Below are 19,121 nucleotides of genomic sequence, written 5' to 3'. Positions count from 1 at the left end.
ATTACACAAACATTTATATCTTTAGAACCAAATGAATATTCAATTTTTTAATATTTGTGATTTCCATTGTTTCTATCGGATTAAATTTTTTAGCAATTGCTGCCTTGCTCTTGTAGCTCGTGGGGTCTGCGAAGGCACTAAGAGTGCAACGTGTACGATGTTCAAGCAAGGCACATAGAGAGCTTAATATAGACCACAAACCAAAGAAAAAAAAAATCAACAATGGCTTTGTACCAAAAGCTTATTGTTATATTCAAAGTTTTACAAAACGGTATATCATGCGAACCTCCCAAAATTTAACCGGCCAAAATATTTTTTACTGAGTTAACGTTGACCATTTACTTTGAGTGAGGCATATAAAAACTGGCAAATAGAATCTAAGAACAATAATGTTGCAATTTGTTTTCCCATGTCATTTGGTCCCACTTCCTTAGTATATTTAAATCTCACCACACACTTCACTCACAATTTCTTATATAAGACCATTTTGGCATACACACTTCTTGGCAATTCCAAGTAACATAACCAAAACATTTGTATTAAAAGAGTATTTTTATTGATACTATATTTAAATTGTGCCCATTCATTTCCATACTATTACCTCTAGGAATGTCGTCAACTATCATATTCATTCTAACTATTTTTTTGAGTTACAGAACTTCGCTAGCTACATCTCGTGGTGGCCTTTTTGAAGCTTCTCCCATTGAGAAACATGAGCAATGGATGGCTCGATTCAATCGCGTTTACTCTGACGAATCCGAAAAAAGAAATCGGTTCAATATTTTCAAGAAGAACTTGGAGTTCGTCCAGAGCTTCAATATGAATAAGAACATCACGTACAAGTTGGATGTCAACGAGTTCTCTGATCTCACTGACGAAGAATTTCGGGCGACACACACTGGACTAGTTGTGCCCGAGGAAATAACAGGAATTTCAACTCTGTCTTCGGATAAAACGGTGCCGTTTAGATATGGTAATGTTAGTGATACTGGCGAGAGCATGGATTGGAGACAAGAGGGGGCTGTTACACCCGTTAAGTATCAAGGCCGATGTGGTAATAATTTATTTTTTTATTTTTTTTATAACAACCTACATTATTTGTGCTTGACGTCATTATTTTGATTCTTTTTTTCTGAAATTTAATTTTTATTCCTTAACAAAAAAAAAAAAGAATAGACATACATTGTTCTAAAACATGAACTTTTTCAAAATGGAACAGGAGGATGCTGGGCGTTTTCTGCGGTGGCGGCGGTGGAAGGCATTACAAAGATTACTAAAGGCGAGCTCGTATCGCTATCGGAGCAACAACTCTTAGACTGCGACACAGACTACAACCAAGGATGTCATGGAGGGATAATGTCAAAAGCTTTTGAGTACATAATCAAAAACCAAGGCATCACTACAGAGGATAACTATCCATATCAAGAATCACAACAAACTTGTAGCTCATCAACTACCCTATCATCGTCTTTCCGTGCTGCTACAATCAGCGGATATGAGACAGTTCCAATGAATAATGAGGAAGCATTGCTACAAGCGGTGTCTCAACAGCCTGTTTCCGTGGGGATAGAAGGGACAGGAGCCGGGTTTAGGCACTACTCGGGCGGGATATTCAACGGAGAATGTGGGACGGATTTGCATCATGCGGTGACGATTGTTGGTTATGGTATGAGTGAAGAAGGGACTAAGTATTGGGTGGTGAAGAATTCTTGGGGGGAAACTTGGGGAGAGGATGGTTTCATGAGGATCAAGAGAGACGTGGATGCACCCCAAGGAATGTGTGGTTTGGCCATGCTTGCTTTCTATCCACTTGCTTGAATACATGAAGATTGATTGGGTGGGCTTGAAGTAATTGAAAATACTCTGATCAAAATGTTATTTTAAGAAACATTATGGTCCCCATGTTTTTGTGCAAATGGATTGATATTTTTGATCTGATGTTGTGGAAGAATAAAAGCACCAAGTAAGAATTAAATTGCTTGAAACCAGAACCAAAAAAGAAAGATATAACGTATCAACCGAAGAAGAACAGAGGACTTTAGTCAATTTACATTTTCCCAAATAAAAGCATATATTAAGTTGGTGTAACGTTAAATTTATTCGGGTGATTAGATTAATCTTAACAAAGCCATTAGTTCCGGTGGTGTTGTGTGGTGCACAATGGGCTGGTTTGACCTGGCCTTTCTTTGGAATTCTTGTACAATAAAGAGATTTTAACTGTTTTTTTTTTTGGTTGGACAAATTAATTGATAGTTGGCCAAAATGAAAAAATCTTCTCGCATCTACCAATTGTTTGTGTAAGATGTAACGAGCAAGTTTGTACATAAGGTTATACACATGTTCGGAACGATCAAAACCAAACCACTTACTACTACAACTAGTTTTCTAATCTTTAAGCTACGTTCGTGTCATTATTAACCAAACGATCATCAGCACATGGACGTAACCAAACAATAATTATATTAAACAAAATAATTCAACTAATTAAGAAGAGCTTTGTCAAACCAAAAAAAAAAAACTAAGAAGAGAGAGAGAAAAAAACTTAGAAAACTAAAATTTAGAGTCTAATAAAACATGAGAATGAACCATGTCGTGAAGATGAACAACGCAAAAGAGTATTGAAGTCGGACACCTCCGCTACCACCACCGCCATCACCACCACCACCACGACTGCCACCACGGTTTGAGCTTCCTCCTCCACTTGATCCACCGCCTCCACCTCCACGACTTCCCCCTCCCCCTCCACAACCACCACCGGCAAGCTGTCTCCGCACAAAATCACCCGGTAACGACCTCGTTTCTACGGTTAAATGATGACGTTTTGCATCAATAGATGACACAGAGGCTTGATCAAGTGAACCAACGACTTTGAATTGTGTATGAATAAGAAGAGATAGAACTAGAAGAAACAGTACGCTACGCCTTTGGACTTCCATTTTGTATATACAAATCTTACACCTTCAATATCAAGCCACAACTATATTTATACTGTTTTAAGTAACCGCGTGTGATTAATTAATCAAATCTTTATATAATTTTACTCTTTCGTTGAATATTTCTAATGCGACTTTCAAATTTTGAAGCTTCCTTGCTTTGATTGAACTTTACTAAATAGGATAAAACTTGACTTTTTTCACTTGCGTCTGTAATTTGATTTGTTATATTTATTTACACAAGATTCCATTTATGTTTTATCGTTTTCTATTTAAATTGTTGCTTAGAGCAGAACGGTTTCATAGAGCTTAAGGTGGGAGTAGACCAATTCCTATTTTATCCTTAACCCAAAACTGTAAAAGTAATTTTTTGCTTGTGGATCAAATTAAGTTAAGCTGTAAAATCTATATATATAATTACAGAGTTCTCTCTCAATCTAGGGTGTCCACATCATCATCAATGTCATTATATTTTATTTTTTCTAGGCTCCACATATTTTATTTATTAAAACAAAAAATAATAAAATTAAAATTAATTCACATATTAAACAAAAGCAATAGTTGACAAAATTAAATTAAATATTATGAAAAAACGAAAAACATTAATAGACAACTGAAAATTTGAAAATTTTGAATAGATAATTATATTTTAACATATAATGAGTAATTGTTTTAAAATAGTTAGAGATACGAAAAAAGAAACTTATCATATATTTTAATGGTACAACAATTATTTATAAGAGTTACAACTATTTAGTAGAATAAATAAAATAAGGGTTTAAAAAATACCAAATTTAACTGTTTTTCATTAAAATAAAAAGCAATTCATTTCTGAAAAATAGACATTTAAAATTTGAGTACCGATTGAAAAATAAGAAGGATCGAGGACATATTATTATTTATAATTATAATATAATATAAATAGTTAAATTAATAATTTTTCTATATTATTAATGTTTTCTAAATTAAAAAGTGGTGCTTTGTTTTTTTTTAAATGAATACCTAAAAAAGAGAAACTAAATATTAATCAGTGTTTAGGAAATTAACATAGATTGAAAAAAATTAAGGTGATTTGAAATAAAACAAAAAACTATCCCAAACATCAAAAATAAAACTAAAATAATTTTATCGAATAATAAAATTGTGTAATAATAATATTTGAGAATGCTATTTGAAAATTAGAATAGTAATAGTAGATTGAAGAGTTTTTTTTAATAAATGTATTTTAAAATTAGAATAATTTTTATGAGTTCGTAAGTGTCACATTTTAGAAAAATCAACATTAAGAATACTATTTTTAATCATAATATATGTTAAATTATATATTTAGAAAGAGAATTTTGTATATTTCAAATGGTCAAGATAAAGTGCAAAATTTCACGTTGAAACATATGTTTGTGAATAGGAATGAGTCCATATGTGAGATTTGTTGTCTATGAAGCAGTTTTAGATGCACCAAAACTTGGTCAAAAAAAACTTATGACAAACATCTCCCTAGAGAAAATAGATACGATATACGGACAAAAGAGAGTAGATGTCGGGAGACGACGAGTGAATCATAGAAAATGACGAAAAAAAATTTAGTGAAAAGTGTGAGAAACTTTTTACTACTTTTTTTTGTTTGTCAACAGCTATATTAAGAAACTTTTTACTACTTTGAAAAGATAATGCACATGGATAAAGTAAAATCTTTAAAAATTCAATTGATTATATTTATACTCAAAAAATAAAAATTTTGAATTAAGCGGGTACACAATCTAGTTAAGTTTCAGTTACACAATTTCATATTAAACAGGGACATATACATATTCTTTAATAATGGAGTAATTTACTAATTTGTCAACTCATCTTCAAGGATGATTATTAACATTTAACAACATGAAGATCAAGTTTCTTTTATTAAAAATATATACATTCAATTTTTTACTGCAAAACCACTATTGATTTACGTGTGGAATTCTATTAGTTTACTACGTCGTCAAACGGAATTTTTTTTTTTTTTTTTGTCAACCTTGGGCCACAACTGGCCGGCCCATTAGCCTAATCCCTACAAATTGTAAGGAGCGGGACTCGATCCATGGTGTGATGGTCACTTCACCGTCAAACGGAATTTTAAACCAATTTCTTTGGGTGAGTTACATTGTGGGACACTTTCTACAACTTTGCTTACAAAAGACACACTTTCCGTGTTTTTACAAGTTTTTTCACTGTTGAACAAAATTCAATACTATTATACCCTTGAACTACATCAGTTTTGCTAAAGAGTTGAGTTGAGTGGTACTTAATCTAACTAATAGTTTAGCTATGTGGACCGTTGGATCTTAAGAGATATTTGAGATCTAATGGTTAAAAAATCACAGAAATTCTAGAAATTAGACGTGACTATGTTGACATACAAACATATATTTAGCATAATTCTTGTTCTTTTTTCTTTCTTTCCACGTCATTTCTCTTTCTCTCTCTTTTTTTTCTCTCATTCTCTCTACATTATCATTTTAATTATTTAATATCATATATTTTCTATTTTTTACACAATAAATTAAGATTTAAGTTTTCCTACATTTTAAAATCCATTTTGCTATATTTTAGGTGAAGAATTATATTACATATTATCCATTTTTGATTGAACATTTGCTTGTTATTTAATGGATGTCCAGAAATACTTAAACAAACATATTACAACAATATTTCTAATTACCGATCATCCAAGAATAAACATATACTTGAACAAATATCCGCTAAACTCTAACCATATAGATGAATAAGAATAAAAACTTTCGGTGGACTATACATCTGCCAAACTCTGATCAAGTATTCGTTGTTAATATTTTACTATTATACATGTTTTTTAGTTTAATTGACCATCCAACACTGAATACATGGTTAAAATTATAATATCTCAAGCATTTCTATACAATGTTTGCGAACATTTGAACATATGAACTATATTTTTGAACAAATGATGTCCACATGGAACAGACCATCAAGTCCTTAATTTATTTACATTACCCCTAACCCATATTGGTTTCTACACCCAAACCGATATGTTACTTCGTCATACCATATGGAAAACATCGGTTGGTTATAATTTTATGGACAAAAATGATAAGTTTGAAGTTAGGCTTGTGAGCTTAATCAAAATTAATCAAACGGGTATCAAGAAACCTGTGATTTGGTGGTTCCGAGTTGCTACGAAACATATGCTAACGGGTACTAATTGATTCAAATTAATCAAAATTCATATTTCTCCACATTACACATTATTTACTTATGGTTGAACATATTTTCACTATGAAGAGGATAATATATTGCATGGATAGGGGGTGGTGAAAAACGATAAAATGCAAGAATCTTTAGTTATCAAAACTGTAAATCTTAAATGTATAACAATATATCCTAACTCCTTCCTTATAAAACCAAACCGATATGTTTAGCATGTTTAAATGTATATCACTAAACCCTAATTCATATCTTATAAACCCAAACCGATATGTAAATTTGTTTAAATCAAAATCTAATCTTTTGGATTTAACAATAATACAAAATCAAGACTGGACCTTTAATTAGTACAAAATTTTTGTCCATCATTCGGCTTCCATTAGAGAAAAAAAAGTAAATCAAAATTGGAACACATGAAAAGTATTACTGGTATCCATGTGGACGTGACCATATACAAGTAAGGTATCCATCAAAGATTGTATATATGGATGATGGCAAGTATGTTGACTATCTCGGTGTTATAAACTTTCATAAGTACTATGATGAACAAGTGCTTATGGTAAAATGGACAAGTGTTTATGGCCGAATCCAAGTGGATGATCTGAAAGTGTTTAGAGAACCTTAAATCCATTATGGTGCTGCTGGTTGTGATGGTGTCCCAAGCCTGTAACAAGTCTTGATGATTTTCAATTAGCCGACAATACATATGGCCTTCACCAAGCACATACAGTTACCCAAAACTTTTATTTGTGTTTTTTCAAGCTGGTGGTTATTTAAGTCATCCATTTGTTCGAATCCAGTAGGCTAGTACATGGATAGATGATAATCATCAATTAAAAGCACACCATCCATTATTTTTTGACTAATATTCATTTGTGTATGGACACTACCACAAACTTCTACTCTTTTAGCCATATGTTTGTTTATATCTATCCATTAGTTCATATCTATTTAAATAAATTGACTCCAATTCTTTTAGCCATCCATTTGTTCATATCCATTACAAGATAGATTCATACAACCATACATACCACATTACCCCAAAGAGATTTGACCATTTAATATTAACAAGACCTTGAAGCCATGTTCGATCACCATGTTCGATCACATGGAAGAAGAAATCAAACAAATATCAAATCAACTCGGATTTTGAATTTAGGACAATAATCTCATTGCTAGTTGCAACTCAATTTCAGTATACTACTTTCTATGGCACTGCCGGTAGGGAAGATTACAAATACATGCTGACCAACGGAAGGATAAAGAAACTAAAATACCCTTTTTACATATAGCCACCGTTCATCTATATGCTTTATCGTCCACATACACATATGAGAAGATATCTTGGGTTTGGAATCAACCACATCATCATTGTGAGCTTTTCCACAATAAACAATAAAAGTCAATTACATTTAGACACTGGTACCAATCCAGACAGATAATACAGAAATCTATTAGATCCCGACTAATTCTGATTAGCCCCAGATATAAATCTGAGAAAAAGACTTGATATTTCGAAACGAAACCAAGGCAAATCGTAGAAAGAAGCTTCACCTGAGAATAGAGAACACAGCTCGAAGAAAGAACAACACACGACGGCGGTGAAGCTTTGATTGAGAACTAGAAAAACGGCATGAAGCTATTTTAGGGTTTAGCAGATAAATTGAGTTAATGCGTGAAAGGTACTGTGAGCTCCGACATCGATCCCGCTGGTTGAATGAATTTGAGGGTTTTGTGAGATAAACGAAACAACAAACTCATCGATCTCAAATTCATCGATAAAACAAGAGTTCCTAAACAAAATCAGAGTATTCACTGAGATCCGTCACCGGAACGTCGTGAAACTCCGCCGCAACAGATTCATGGTTTACGAGTACATGGGAAGAGGAAGCTTAAGGAATGTTTGGGAGGATAATGATGAAGCGAAGAAGTTGTATTGGACGAAGAGTAACGAAGTTGTGAAAGGTGTGGTTCACGCGTTCTTATTTGAAGGAGAGGGTTAGGGTTGGAGAACTACTCGAGAGAGACGAAGAAGTTGGTTTCTCTTAATTTTTTAAATTCCTTTTTTTTTATCCAAACAAATAAGTTGGAAGGGGAACTAGAGAAGATTTAGTTTGAGGGTATTTAAGACTTTATCACACATCATAACATTGTCGAAAGTAAGAAGTGTGTCATACTGATAAGGAACTTGAGAAAGTGTGCTAGATTGTAAATAACTCTAAAACTAATAATTTGATTTGAAAAGTATGATTAATCAAAATATTCTATACTATTATTTGGGAAGTACATCTATAAGTTGTAACATTGAGTTTTGTAAAAAATTACAATATATGCCATTACAAATCTCTAATCATAACCATATTTATTTCACGTCACTCACATTAACCAATTCATTATAAAACGGGTCAATGGGTCATACGGTTTAAAGATATTAAAGAGATTACCTAAAATTTAGGAGGCCAATCAGGCATATAACAAACATTCCTTATCAATTTGTCATTATCTGGTTATATTTAGTTTCTTTAAAAAGATTTATAAAGTTTGTCAAATCTCTTTGCTATATCAGTTGTGATTTTATATTCTAAGTAATCTAGAATATACATTTTCCAAAATATTATCTAACTAATTTAAGCTAACTAATATATTTGTGAATCTCCTAATTATCAAAAAAGATTTACGACTATAAATATGCATGTTAGATTTGCGATATTAGTACCTTTCTCACGGAAATCATCTCAGTCTCCATTCTAATATTCTGCAAACAAATACAAAACAAATGGCTATGGTTAGTCGCTACATACGTGTAGTCAGAAAGAGGAGGAAATGGTGCCTCTGAGTTTCAACCCATGAATCTAATCCACGAGCTTGAATGATGGACGATCGAGGAAAACACACACCGTTTGCGCATGAAGTTAAATTAATGTCTAGGATTCAGGGAATAAGCTTTCGTCTTCTTTATAGGTTTTATTTTGTTCGAACTTTTTTTTTTGTTATATATGGATTTTCAATAGTTGCTTAATTAGCGTTTTTGTTGTTGACACCTTCTTTGTTTTCTTATGGAAGTTGCTTCATCATTTATTTTTATGGTTATGTATTTATGTACATATCTTCCGAAGACAATACCTTTAGAAAATTATTATTAAATATACTACACAATGAACCCATATCATATATTTCGGATGATAAAAAAAAAGAACCCATATCATATTTTTCTAATTGAAATACAACAAGAATTAGGACTAACAACAACTATTTACGTATACTACTCAATTTTTTCCTTAAAAACTTGATGTTATAGAATTTTCACATATATTAAAAAAAAATTATTATTTAATCTATACTATTATTGTGAAGCACAAAATATTAAGTAACCTTTAGTTTGTAGAATATTACTTAGATTGCCATTAGTTTTTTTAAAATTTGAAGAAGGAAAAAAATGAATCGCAAAAGGGTAATATTAGTAGTATTATTCACTACTGCTGTCAAAAAAATATATAGAAAAAGTAGTATTATTCACTACTAAGAAATAACAAAAACTCTATATACGACCTTAAAATATAAAATCGAAAAATCAAATATATTTCCTAAAAATCATGATTTCAAAAAAAAAGTTATTAATAGTTTTAGAAAACTCTAGGAAATCCAAACTCAACATGCAAGATATATTAATTCAAACTGAGTTAATTTGAATTAATTTAGGAAAAAATATTTTCGGATTTATTTTTTTCAAAATTCTTTAAGAGCATTATTTAAAATTAAATAATGATTTGAAATTTAACGAAATTCATATTCATTAGTTTTCTTTATTTCGTATTCAATTAATTTTTTTTTAAGACTAAATTCATAATCTTGGTAATTAAGTAAGATTTTAAAAAATTCAAAAATATATAGAAAATACTATAAATCAAAACTCTACTAATACGCGGTAATTAAAATATTTTTTTTTTGTCTCAACGCGGTAATTAAAATATTCTTTAAAAGTATGATTCGAATTAAATGCATCAAAATTTGTGACTTAAATTGATATAAAAATATGGTAAATCTTGATTTGCAAGTAAGATTTGTTTCAGCTTAACTTAGTAACAAAGAACAATATCTGTTTCTATAAATTTACACCATTATATATATTCAGCTTCAAGTCATCGTGGCCACCATTCAGATTGTAAGTCGTAACTAAATTTTGTTCTCTGTTTATAAATGTGACTCTTGGATACATTTTCTTTTATTTGTGTGATGATAATTACAAAATAGAATATTATACTCTCATTTAGGCGATGTTTCTACAACTTATAAATTAACTACATAGATTTGTCGAGCCATGGCTTCTACTGGAGTTGGATCAAAAGACTGTCACACTCAGCTTAAAATATGATCCAACAAATAGTTTTTATATAAGCTCTTGATTCCACTTTTGTAATGGGTGAGTTATATAGCAAAGAAACCAAATATTTTAATTTAGTACTTGATGCTAATTAATGCTAATTAATGAACTTTGTTCTTTCCTACAAGTTGCTCATATTCCCGTGCTACCTTCTCTGATTTAAGTGTTATCTTTTGTTTCAGTACAGAATCTTAATACAAGAAGAAATTGTCTAGAAACGGTAACATTTTTGAAAATATGTTCAAAAGTTTGCAAAATTAATTACTAACCAAAGTCAACCGATTAGTTTTCTCATCGGTTCACAGATCTCTAATCATTCACAAGTTTAATAAAAATCTTACTGATCATTAATCCGCTTCACGGTTATTTCCAGTCCATCTGCTTCAAAGTAGTGGTCAAAATTTTGTTATTTTAAACATTTAACTATTTTATACTTCAGACTTAAACCGAATCAAACTGCACTTGGTATAAATTCAAATTATGAATATTATACCAAATAAATATGTGTTCAAATATAATCCCGAACCAACGTTTTAAACAATTAAAGAATGTTTAAAAATAAAAAAATTTAATAGGTTCTATTTATTTTGTAAAAATTAAATCTCGAAAGGGAAAGTACGGAAAATATGAGAATTTTATCTGAATCTCTTACCCGCTCTCTTATCTGTTGAACTAGATTAAAAATTCTCAGATAGGTAATTATTTTCAAGAAAACAACATGTGACGGGAAATTTCAAGATAGGCAACGAGACGGGACGAGACTACTATTTCTCATTGTCTTTTCTACGTAGTTGTCTGATAACAAAAACAAATCAACTCATTTACTCCGAAATGAAACCAAACAAAATACCAGACTAATATGAATTCAAATTATGAATGGTATACCAAATAAATATCTACAACCATAAATCCGCACATATGTGCGGATCCGAATCTACATATATGACCAAAATAACAAAAGAACCTATATTGAATTAAATTTTATTAAAACGCATTTTTAAAAATATAAAATCCCGAACATACGTGCGGGTCAAGATCTAGTTCGATGATATAAGTATAACCCTTCTGTTTTTCACGTACGCCATGCATTTCCTTCATCATTGCTATTTCATTTTTTAATCAGAAAATTGTCTCTAAATAACATAAATAAAATAGACAATTTGGATTTATTATATGAAAATTGTCCATCTAGATTTTTTTTGGGGTAAATCTTGGAGCCACATACAATTTGTGGGGCAGAAATGGCGAGTTTAATCAAACCAAACAGTGATTGGTCAATACAAGACCTAGTGATCATTAGATCGCATTTCAAGATTGAACATTGTACTCCCTCCGATTCATAAAGAGTGTCGTTTTAAGGTTTTATTTTTGTTTCACAAAGAGTGTCGTTTTAGGTTTTCAATGCAAAATTTAATGATTTTTTATGTTTTATGACTATTAGTATTCTGCAGATTGTTTTACTATTGGGCAGATTATGTTTAGGTATATAGTTAATGATGTTTTTGTTTAGAAAAAACAAAAAATTTAATGTTTTCTTAATCTGTGTGCAAAACTCTAAAATGACACTTTTTGTGAAACTGAGGGAGTATAAAACAAAGGGTGAGTTACACTTTACCACATTTTTCTTGTCTTTCGTAACAAAACACACACATTCTGAGATTTTCATCTTTTTTTAACTGTTCAACATTTATCAATACCAAAATACCCCTAGCAAACTCTTCCTCTTTTCTTCTCCTTCCCGTCACTTCTCTTTCTCTCATTCTCTTCTTTTTTTTTTCTTTTTTTTTTCTTTTTATTATCATTTTAGTTACTTAACATAACATATATTGTATATTTTTTATATAATAAATTAAGATATAATTTTTCCTACATTTTAAGTAAATAATTATAGTACATATTATCCATTTTTGATTGAACATTTGTTTATTACTAAATGGATATTAAAATATACTTGAACAAACATACTATACCAATATTTATAACTACTGATTATCCAAACATATCCGCTAAACTCTGACCATATGGATGAATAAAGATAAGGTTTTTCGGTGGACTATACATCCGCCAATTTCGGTGGATATTTCCGGATTTTGAAATTAGGGTAAGAAGAAGAAGAACAAGGTGAGAGAAGGTGAATACAAAGCTTGGAAAAAGAGAAGAACATGACAAGTAAGGTATCCATCAAAGATTGTATATATGGATGATGGCAAGTATGTTGACTATCTCGGTGTTATTAACTTTCGTAAGTACTACGACGAACAAGTGCTTATGGTAAAATGGACAAGTGTTTATGGCCGAATCCAAGTGGATGATCTGAAAGTGTTTAGAGAACCTTAAATCCATTATAGTGCTGCTGGTTGTGAGGGTATCCCAAGCCTGCAACAAGTCTTGATGATTTTCAATTAGCCGACAATACATATGGTCTTCACCAAGCACATACAGTTACCCAAAACTTTTATTTGTGTTTTTTCAAGCTGGTGGTTATTTAAGTCATCCATTTGTTCGAATCCAGTAGGCTAGTACATGGATAGTATGAACATGTCGAAGCGAACAATTGTTCACAATGTCATGGATGGTATTATTAATAAACATAATTTGGCCGACCCGTTCGTATGCAAATCCATAGTATGCAAAGCCACACGCTCTGTTTCAATTAGGGTTGTGTTTGAAACGAGACTTTGGTTAGAGATGAGAGAATCTAGATCTTATGAGAACAACTCCATTGAAGTAGCTTACAAAGCTGAAAAGGAGTGATCTTATGAAATGAATTTCTGAGAGAATCCAGATCGAATGGTTTAAGAAGCTTCTCCCATCCGTTTGCTGAATCGGTACCACCGATTTCCGGTGAGCCGCCGCCATCATCGAGAAGAGGATTTGATCCAATAAGCTATGGAGAGATGGAGAGATGGAGAGATGGAGAGAGGAAGGCGGTACAAATCATGGAAGGAGAGAGAGAGAGAGAGAGAGAGAGAGAGAGAGAGAGAGAGAGAGAGAGAGAGAGAGAGAGAGTTTCTTTTGCTATGGATCAAAATCGAGGAGGAAGAAGAAGAAAGAGAAGTATGTGAAAGTAAGGAAGAAGATGAAGATTGGTTTTAGAGGGTATAAGTCACTTAACACACATAAAAAAGATGTGAAAACTTAAAAGTGTGTGTGAGTGAAAGAGAACTTGAAAAAGTGTGGTAAAGGGTAAATATCTCTAAAACAAATAATCATCTAAGAAAAGCTAGTGATTGTCTTATCCAGAACTTCCTAAGCATCCAACAAATTTGGCATTGGCCAAATATTTTCGGGAGAACCATGACCAATCCAGCTTCCCCTCCCACACCAGTCCAAAGATCCAGACCGTAGCCCACATAAGCCAGGAGATGCGGTCGTTTCCGTCGGCCAAGAGGTGGTTGATTAGATACATCTCTCGGCAGGGTTGTTATTTGATGTTTGTCTTAGCCAAGCCCTTGGTCTCATGATTTTTTTAATTGCTTAAATCTTGTTTTGCTTAATGCTTTATCTTCTTGCCTTTTAATTGCTTTCCTTTCTTTAAATTTATAAAACCCCTAAAACCATTTGCTCTAGTTTGGATTTCAGAAGTCTACTGTTGCAATAATTCGCTCTTTGTGGATTGAATGTACATAGGCATTTAAACCAAAGACTTGTAGATATTACCAATTCGAGTTGAAAACTTGAGCTATCAAGTTATAAATATTGTTTCGGACATTAAAATGATTCCACTTACACTTTAGATTCCAGTTGAAACTAATCCTTTTATTAGTTTACAAAAAAAGAAACTAATGCTTTTTTCTTTTTTCTTTTGTTACTAACGCCTTCTCGTGCTCATGATCTTGATTTCTTAGGTGTATTTTTCGGAGTGAACGAGACATACATCTCTTTCCTTTTGGGGGAGACATCGATATACTTGATAGGCACATTCGACGACAAAGAGAGCCGGTTGAGCACATGAACAAATTTAACATGGATCTAAAACCAAAATGACCAAATCCCTCTTAAAGAGAAAGAATGCAAGAGGGCTTGACTAAATGAGTAGGAATTTTGATTTTTCATATAACTTCTTAACAAAACAAGTAGGGGACCGGTCCTACTTAAAGTTAAGGCAAATATCATCTGCATTTATTTGGTCAGCTCTTAGCATTAAATATCAGAACTATTTAATCCCAAATGTTTGGTTTTACAACCGTAATAATTTGGTTTAAACACACAATGAATTCAGATATTTTGCAATTTTTTTTGTTTGGTCCTAAGCAATGTAAGAGATATATAGCCCATAAGGAGAGCCACCGACGGTGAAATGACAATTGCATGAAAATAGAGTAATACTACGGTGGAACGAACCCAACAATTTAATGCCCCTAATAAAATCATGTTGACTATTTTGCATGGTCGTTAACTCCTTCACATTCAAACTATATATATCTATACTAGTATAATCGCAGCACTTTTTGTGACAGATAGGTAAAAAAGCTTTCGGGTATATCGGATATCCGACCCATTTTCAAAATTTCTTCACAAAAAATTTGTTGGGTCGGGTTATATTTAACCCAACTCATACACCGGATATTCCATATTTAATAATTTAGATTTTTTTAAGATTTGATTAAGATTTATAATTATGATTTTCCTATCATCTTTGTTTGATTTGTTTTTAACTGTTTTGAATCATCATATAATACATAAAGTAAAAAAAAAATCAATTTTTTTTCTGCATATACTGTGATTCGAAATTTTAAAAACGGACATATATTATCCAATTGACGAAAATGTGTGTTCAACGTTCTACATCGATTAAAATATTTAGACAATGATTCAGAATCATATCATAAATAAGAACATTAATAAAATAAATGAGTTTTTTGGGGGGATTGGTTTGGCGGGACGGGTTTTTGAATCAACAATAATAAAAAGATTAAAATATCATTAATCCGCCGCTTCAATACGGATTTAATCCTTATTTTTTTAATACAAATCACAGGACGGGTTAAGAAATTACGGAACGGATTATATTTCGGAAATGATTTATATGGCGGACGAATTTGAATCAATATTTATACACCGCTTTAATACGGATTAAATCCTCAGTTTATTAATAATTATCTCGTGGACTCGTAGTATACCGTTACTTAATAACAATTGTAAACTATAATATAAATAAATATGTTATAAGCAGATACAATTTACAAAATATTTTTATACTAACTTTAAAATTAAATCATCCCGCGGTGTACCGCGGGTTAAAATCTAGTATATATATATATTGCTAGAAATTTTGAAAACATCTAATAATTATGGAACAAAAATAATCTTCAAAAAATCTTATATTATGAATCGGAGAAAATATTTTTGGTAAATTATTAAAAATAAATTTTACCCTACAATAAAAAATAGTATTTTTGGTAAATTTTAATGTTAAACAAATATTTTATATATAGATAACACTTTTTTTTCTTGCAAGTCGGCCATCAAATTATCATTAGGCTAAATCCTAACATCTTATGATACACGAAATTTTCTCACTAGACTGAATTAATTATTTACAAACAAAAACTAAATTTTCACTTTTGGAAAACTGATGTTTACATGTCAGATAACATCGCTGGCCAACTGATTATTTACGTGGTCTGTATTAATGAGTAAATTATTTGTTTTAGTGAATTAACACCAACAAAAACATCAAATAGTCCTCAACGATTTGACTAGAAATTCCACATAAATTCCCATCTATCGGAAAGTTATATTAATTTCATGGGGATAAGATTTGGATACACTTATTCATTTAACGCCAACTCAACCACCATGCTCGTTCTTTGGGACCCATTCAGTAATGAAGCAATTGTAAAACTTGTGACTGTCCTTGTATCGTTACAATATCTCTATTTACTTATATATACACACATCTTCTTCATTATGTATTCATCAAGTGATTTTTGCCTACTTCAATGGCTTTGCGGTCACATTTCTTAGCTTTGTTCCTTTTCTCGGCAAGTCTCTCATCTTGCCTCGTGGTCTCGGCTTCCCTCGTCGAAGGAAAAGTCTCTTGTTTCGACTGTCCCAATGATTATGATTATTCAGGTAAATTCTATATCAACTATTTTTGACTAGACATTGTTATAGTTAACACTTGTAACTAGACTTTATATATTTGTTATATATAGGAATCATGGTCGGTGTTAGCTGTAGCCACACAAAAACGCATTTCACCGTAACAACCGACAAGAAGGGTGAGTTCATGTCGAAACTTCCCTCAAGTATCGAATCAAACTGTGAAGCAGAACTCCAAGGCAGCTTCAAGCAACTTTATGCTTCCAAGAATAACATTAAGTCGAAGATTGTTAAGCTTGATGGTGACAAATACTGTCTCTCTTCAAAGTTGATCTTCTTGAAATCATATCCAAGAAGCCTCGGATCTTTTGGTTCGTCTAAGACCGTTGATTTGCCTGTTCCTCCCGAGTGGGGGCTGGCTCCGACCAGTTATTACGTTCCTTTCTTGCCCATTATCGGTATCCCATAAGACGCAGTACTGTTTTAATCCTTATTCTGTGTGTTTCATGTAATATATTAATATTATGTATGTGTAGAGGACATGTAACTATCTTAGCTGTTCTTTTCAAGTCCATGCTTGAACTGAAGTTTGTGTGTGATCAGGTGTGATCTTAGTGTCTGAAGATGGTTTATGTTGTGACCCTTTATGAAGCATAATATAATATGAAATCTGTTAGGATTTGTGTTTACGCTAACAAACAATAACTACTAGTAATGATGACTCTCACGTGTTTATCTGGCTCTACGCGAAGCTTCTCAATACTTAATTAAGAGTGAACTTAGCTTCTGCTCGAGCTATTCTTTGTTCGACTTATCTGAAAATAAACATGGATTCTAACAAATCTCCACCTTAGTCTTCGATACTCATGAGATTTACCTCACTGGAAATATCACATATAGTATTATAGTTTTTTTTTTTTTTAATATCAGTGTTAGTTTTTATTTTGTGTCCACTGACAGAAAAATTGGATCAGACTGTATCATGCATTAATCTTGAATGCAAAAAAAGGAGTGGGTGGTCTACTCTTCAAATAATACACACAAGAAACATATATATTTTATTATTTTTCTGCTAAACCAGATGACTATGAATATGCTTTTAATTCTCATTTCTGAGCGGAATTTAGTGTTTGGTAGATGTTGTCTCTAATTTATGATTTTATTATTGTCTCGTTAGATTTGTATATAACAGCAGTTAAATATTGAGCTGCCAAAATATGCTAATGGAATTCATCAAGTTTTAACTTTAATACAAAAGGTATCGAGATAGTTTACTTGAGGTTTATTTACGGCCACGGAAATTTATTTTCCTTGTTAGATTTTAGAAAATGCGTACATGAAAACACTTCAACTCAAAGAGTGGCATAACAACGAGATCGACTGTAACATATATATTAACAACCATTTATAGAACTTTATTTATTTACTGCATAATATGCAGTACCATATATAGCTTTAACATACACTTCTCTTGTGCTTGAAAGCCTATTTGACTATCCTTGAGAAAATATATGTATTGTATCTTGTTTACCTAATTGCTTATGTCTATAGGATGCAATAAATATGCATATGGAGGAGGAGTACCATATCCACCTTGTGGAGGTGATGGAGTAGTTGGTGTTGGAGGTACTTGTACTGGTGGTGGTTTAATAGGAGGACTATAAGTTGGTGTAGGAGGTTTTTGCACTGGTGGTGGCTTGACAGGTGGACTGTAAGTTGGTGTTGGAGGCTTTTGGACTGGTGGTGGCTTTATAGGGGGACTGTACGTAGGTGTGGGAGGCTTTTGAATTGGTGGTGGCTTGATAGGGGGACTGTAAGTTGGTGTCGGAGGCTTATGTACAGGTGGTGGTTTAACAGGAGGACTATAAGATGGTGTTGGAGGCTTGTGCACCGGTGGTGGCTTGATCGGAGGACTGTAAATCGGTGTCGGAGGCTTATGTACAGGTGGTGGTTTTATAGGGGGACTATAAGTTGGTGTAGGAGGCTTGTGCACCGGTGGTGGCTTGATCGGAGGACTGTAAATTGGTGTCGGAGGCTTCTGCACTGGTGGTGGCTTAATAGGTGGGCTATAAGTAGGTGTCGGAGGCTTATGTATTGGTGGTGGCTTAACAGGTGGACTATATGTTGGTGTTGGAGGCTTCACAGGTGGTGGTTTAATTGGTGGACTGTAAGTTGGTGTCGGAGGCTTTTGCACTGGTGGTGGCTTAACGGGTGGACTATAAATTGGTGTCGGAGGCTTTTGCACTGGTGGTGGCTTAACGGGTGGACTATAAATTGGTGTCGGAGGCTTTTGCACTGGTGGTGGCTTTACCGGGGGACTGTACGTTGGTGTGGGAGGCTTTTGAACTGGCGGTGGCTTGATAGGTGGACTGTATGTTGGTGTCGGAGGCTTCACTGGTGGGGGTTTAATTGGCGGACTGTAACTTGGTGTTGGAGGTTTCTGAACTGGTGGTAGCTTTATAGGAGGACTATAAGTTGGTGCCGGAGGTTTATGGACTGGAGGTGGTTTTATTGGAGGACTGTAAATTGGTGTTGGAGGC

At 32.7% G+C, this 19,121-nt stretch overlaps 4 protein-coding genes across 6 annotated transcripts in view; 2 read left to right on the top strand and 2 right to left on the bottom strand.

The window, feature by feature from the left end:
- The first annotated feature begins 471 nt into the window (after positions 1-471).
- LOC9315153 (ervatamin-B) lies at positions 472-1,975 on the top strand. Its single transcript, XM_021029976.1, has 2 exons — positions 472-1,054; positions 1,220-1,975. Exons 1-2 carry the CDS (start codon positions 610-612, stop codon positions 1,816-1,818), a joined length of 1,044 nt encoding a protein of 347 aa, XP_020885635.1. The 5' UTR covers positions 472-609; the 3' UTR covers positions 1,819-1,975.
- A 369-nt stretch (positions 1,976-2,344) lies between these two features.
- Positions 2,345-3,023, bottom strand: LOC9316980 (glycine-rich RNA-binding protein 10). Its single transcript, XM_002879039.2, has one exon. It carries the CDS (start codon positions 2,934-2,936, stop codon positions 2,565-2,567), a length of 372 nt encoding a protein of 123 aa, XP_002879085.1. The 5' UTR covers positions 2,937-3,023; the 3' UTR covers positions 2,345-2,564.
- A 13,309-nt stretch (positions 3,024-16,332) lies between these two features.
- On the top strand, positions 16,333-17,262 carry LOC9315152. The gene is made up of 2 exons (XM_021030170.1): positions 16,333-16,611; positions 16,695-17,262. The coding sequence occupies exons 1-2, from the start codon at positions 16,479-16,481 to the stop codon at positions 17,048-17,050; spliced, it is 489 nt and encodes a 162-aa protein (XP_020885829.1). The 5' UTR covers positions 16,333-16,478; the 3' UTR covers positions 17,051-17,262.
- A 638-nt stretch (positions 17,263-17,900) lies between these two features.
- LOC9316979 (proline-rich extensin-like protein EPR1) overlaps positions 17,901-19,121 on the bottom strand; it is a 13,734-nt gene continuing 12,513 nt past the window's right edge. For 2 of the 3 annotated variants that reach the window (XM_021030176.1, XM_021030174.1), the window contains exon 2: positions 17,901-18,955. In XM_021030176.1, coding sequence (XP_020885835.1) covers positions 18,113-18,955 — 843 coding nt within the window. In that variant the 3' untranslated portion in view covers positions 17,901-18,112. The remainder of the gene's footprint in view (positions 18,956-19,121) is intronic. The other variant, XM_021030175.1, reaches the window with a different exon arrangement.

The sequence above is a fragment of the Arabidopsis lyrata genome (assembly GCF_000004255.2).
Source record: "Arabidopsis lyrata subsp. lyrata unplaced genomic scaffold ARALYscaffold_4, whole genome shotgun sequence".
NCBI classification, from domain to species: Eukaryota; Viridiplantae; Streptophyta; class Magnoliopsida; order Brassicales; family Brassicaceae; genus Arabidopsis; species Arabidopsis lyrata.
This window is presented reverse-complemented; position numbering and strand designations above follow the sequence as displayed.

Bases quoted from the DNA above. Each gene is read 5' to 3' on its own strand.
- LOC9315153 (XM_021029976.1), top strand. From the start codon at position 610: ATGTCGTCAACTATCATATTCATTCTAACTATTTTTTTGAGTTACAGA. The intron at 1,055-1,219 runs GTAATAATTTAT...AAAATGGAACAG, and splicing joins TAAGTATCAAGGCCGATGTG to GAGGATGCTGGGCGTTTTCT.
- LOC9316980 (XM_002879039.2), bottom strand. From the start codon at position 2,936: ATGGAAGTCCAAAGGCGTAGCGTACTGTTTCTTCTAGTTCTATCTCTT.
- LOC9315152 (XM_021030170.1), top strand. From the start codon at position 16,479: ATGGCTTTGCGGTCACATTTCTTAGCTTTGTTCCTTTTCTCGGCAAGT. The intron at 16,612-16,694 runs GTAAATTCTATA...TGTTATATATAG, and splicing joins CAATGATTATGATTATTCAG to GAATCATGGTCGGTGTTAGC.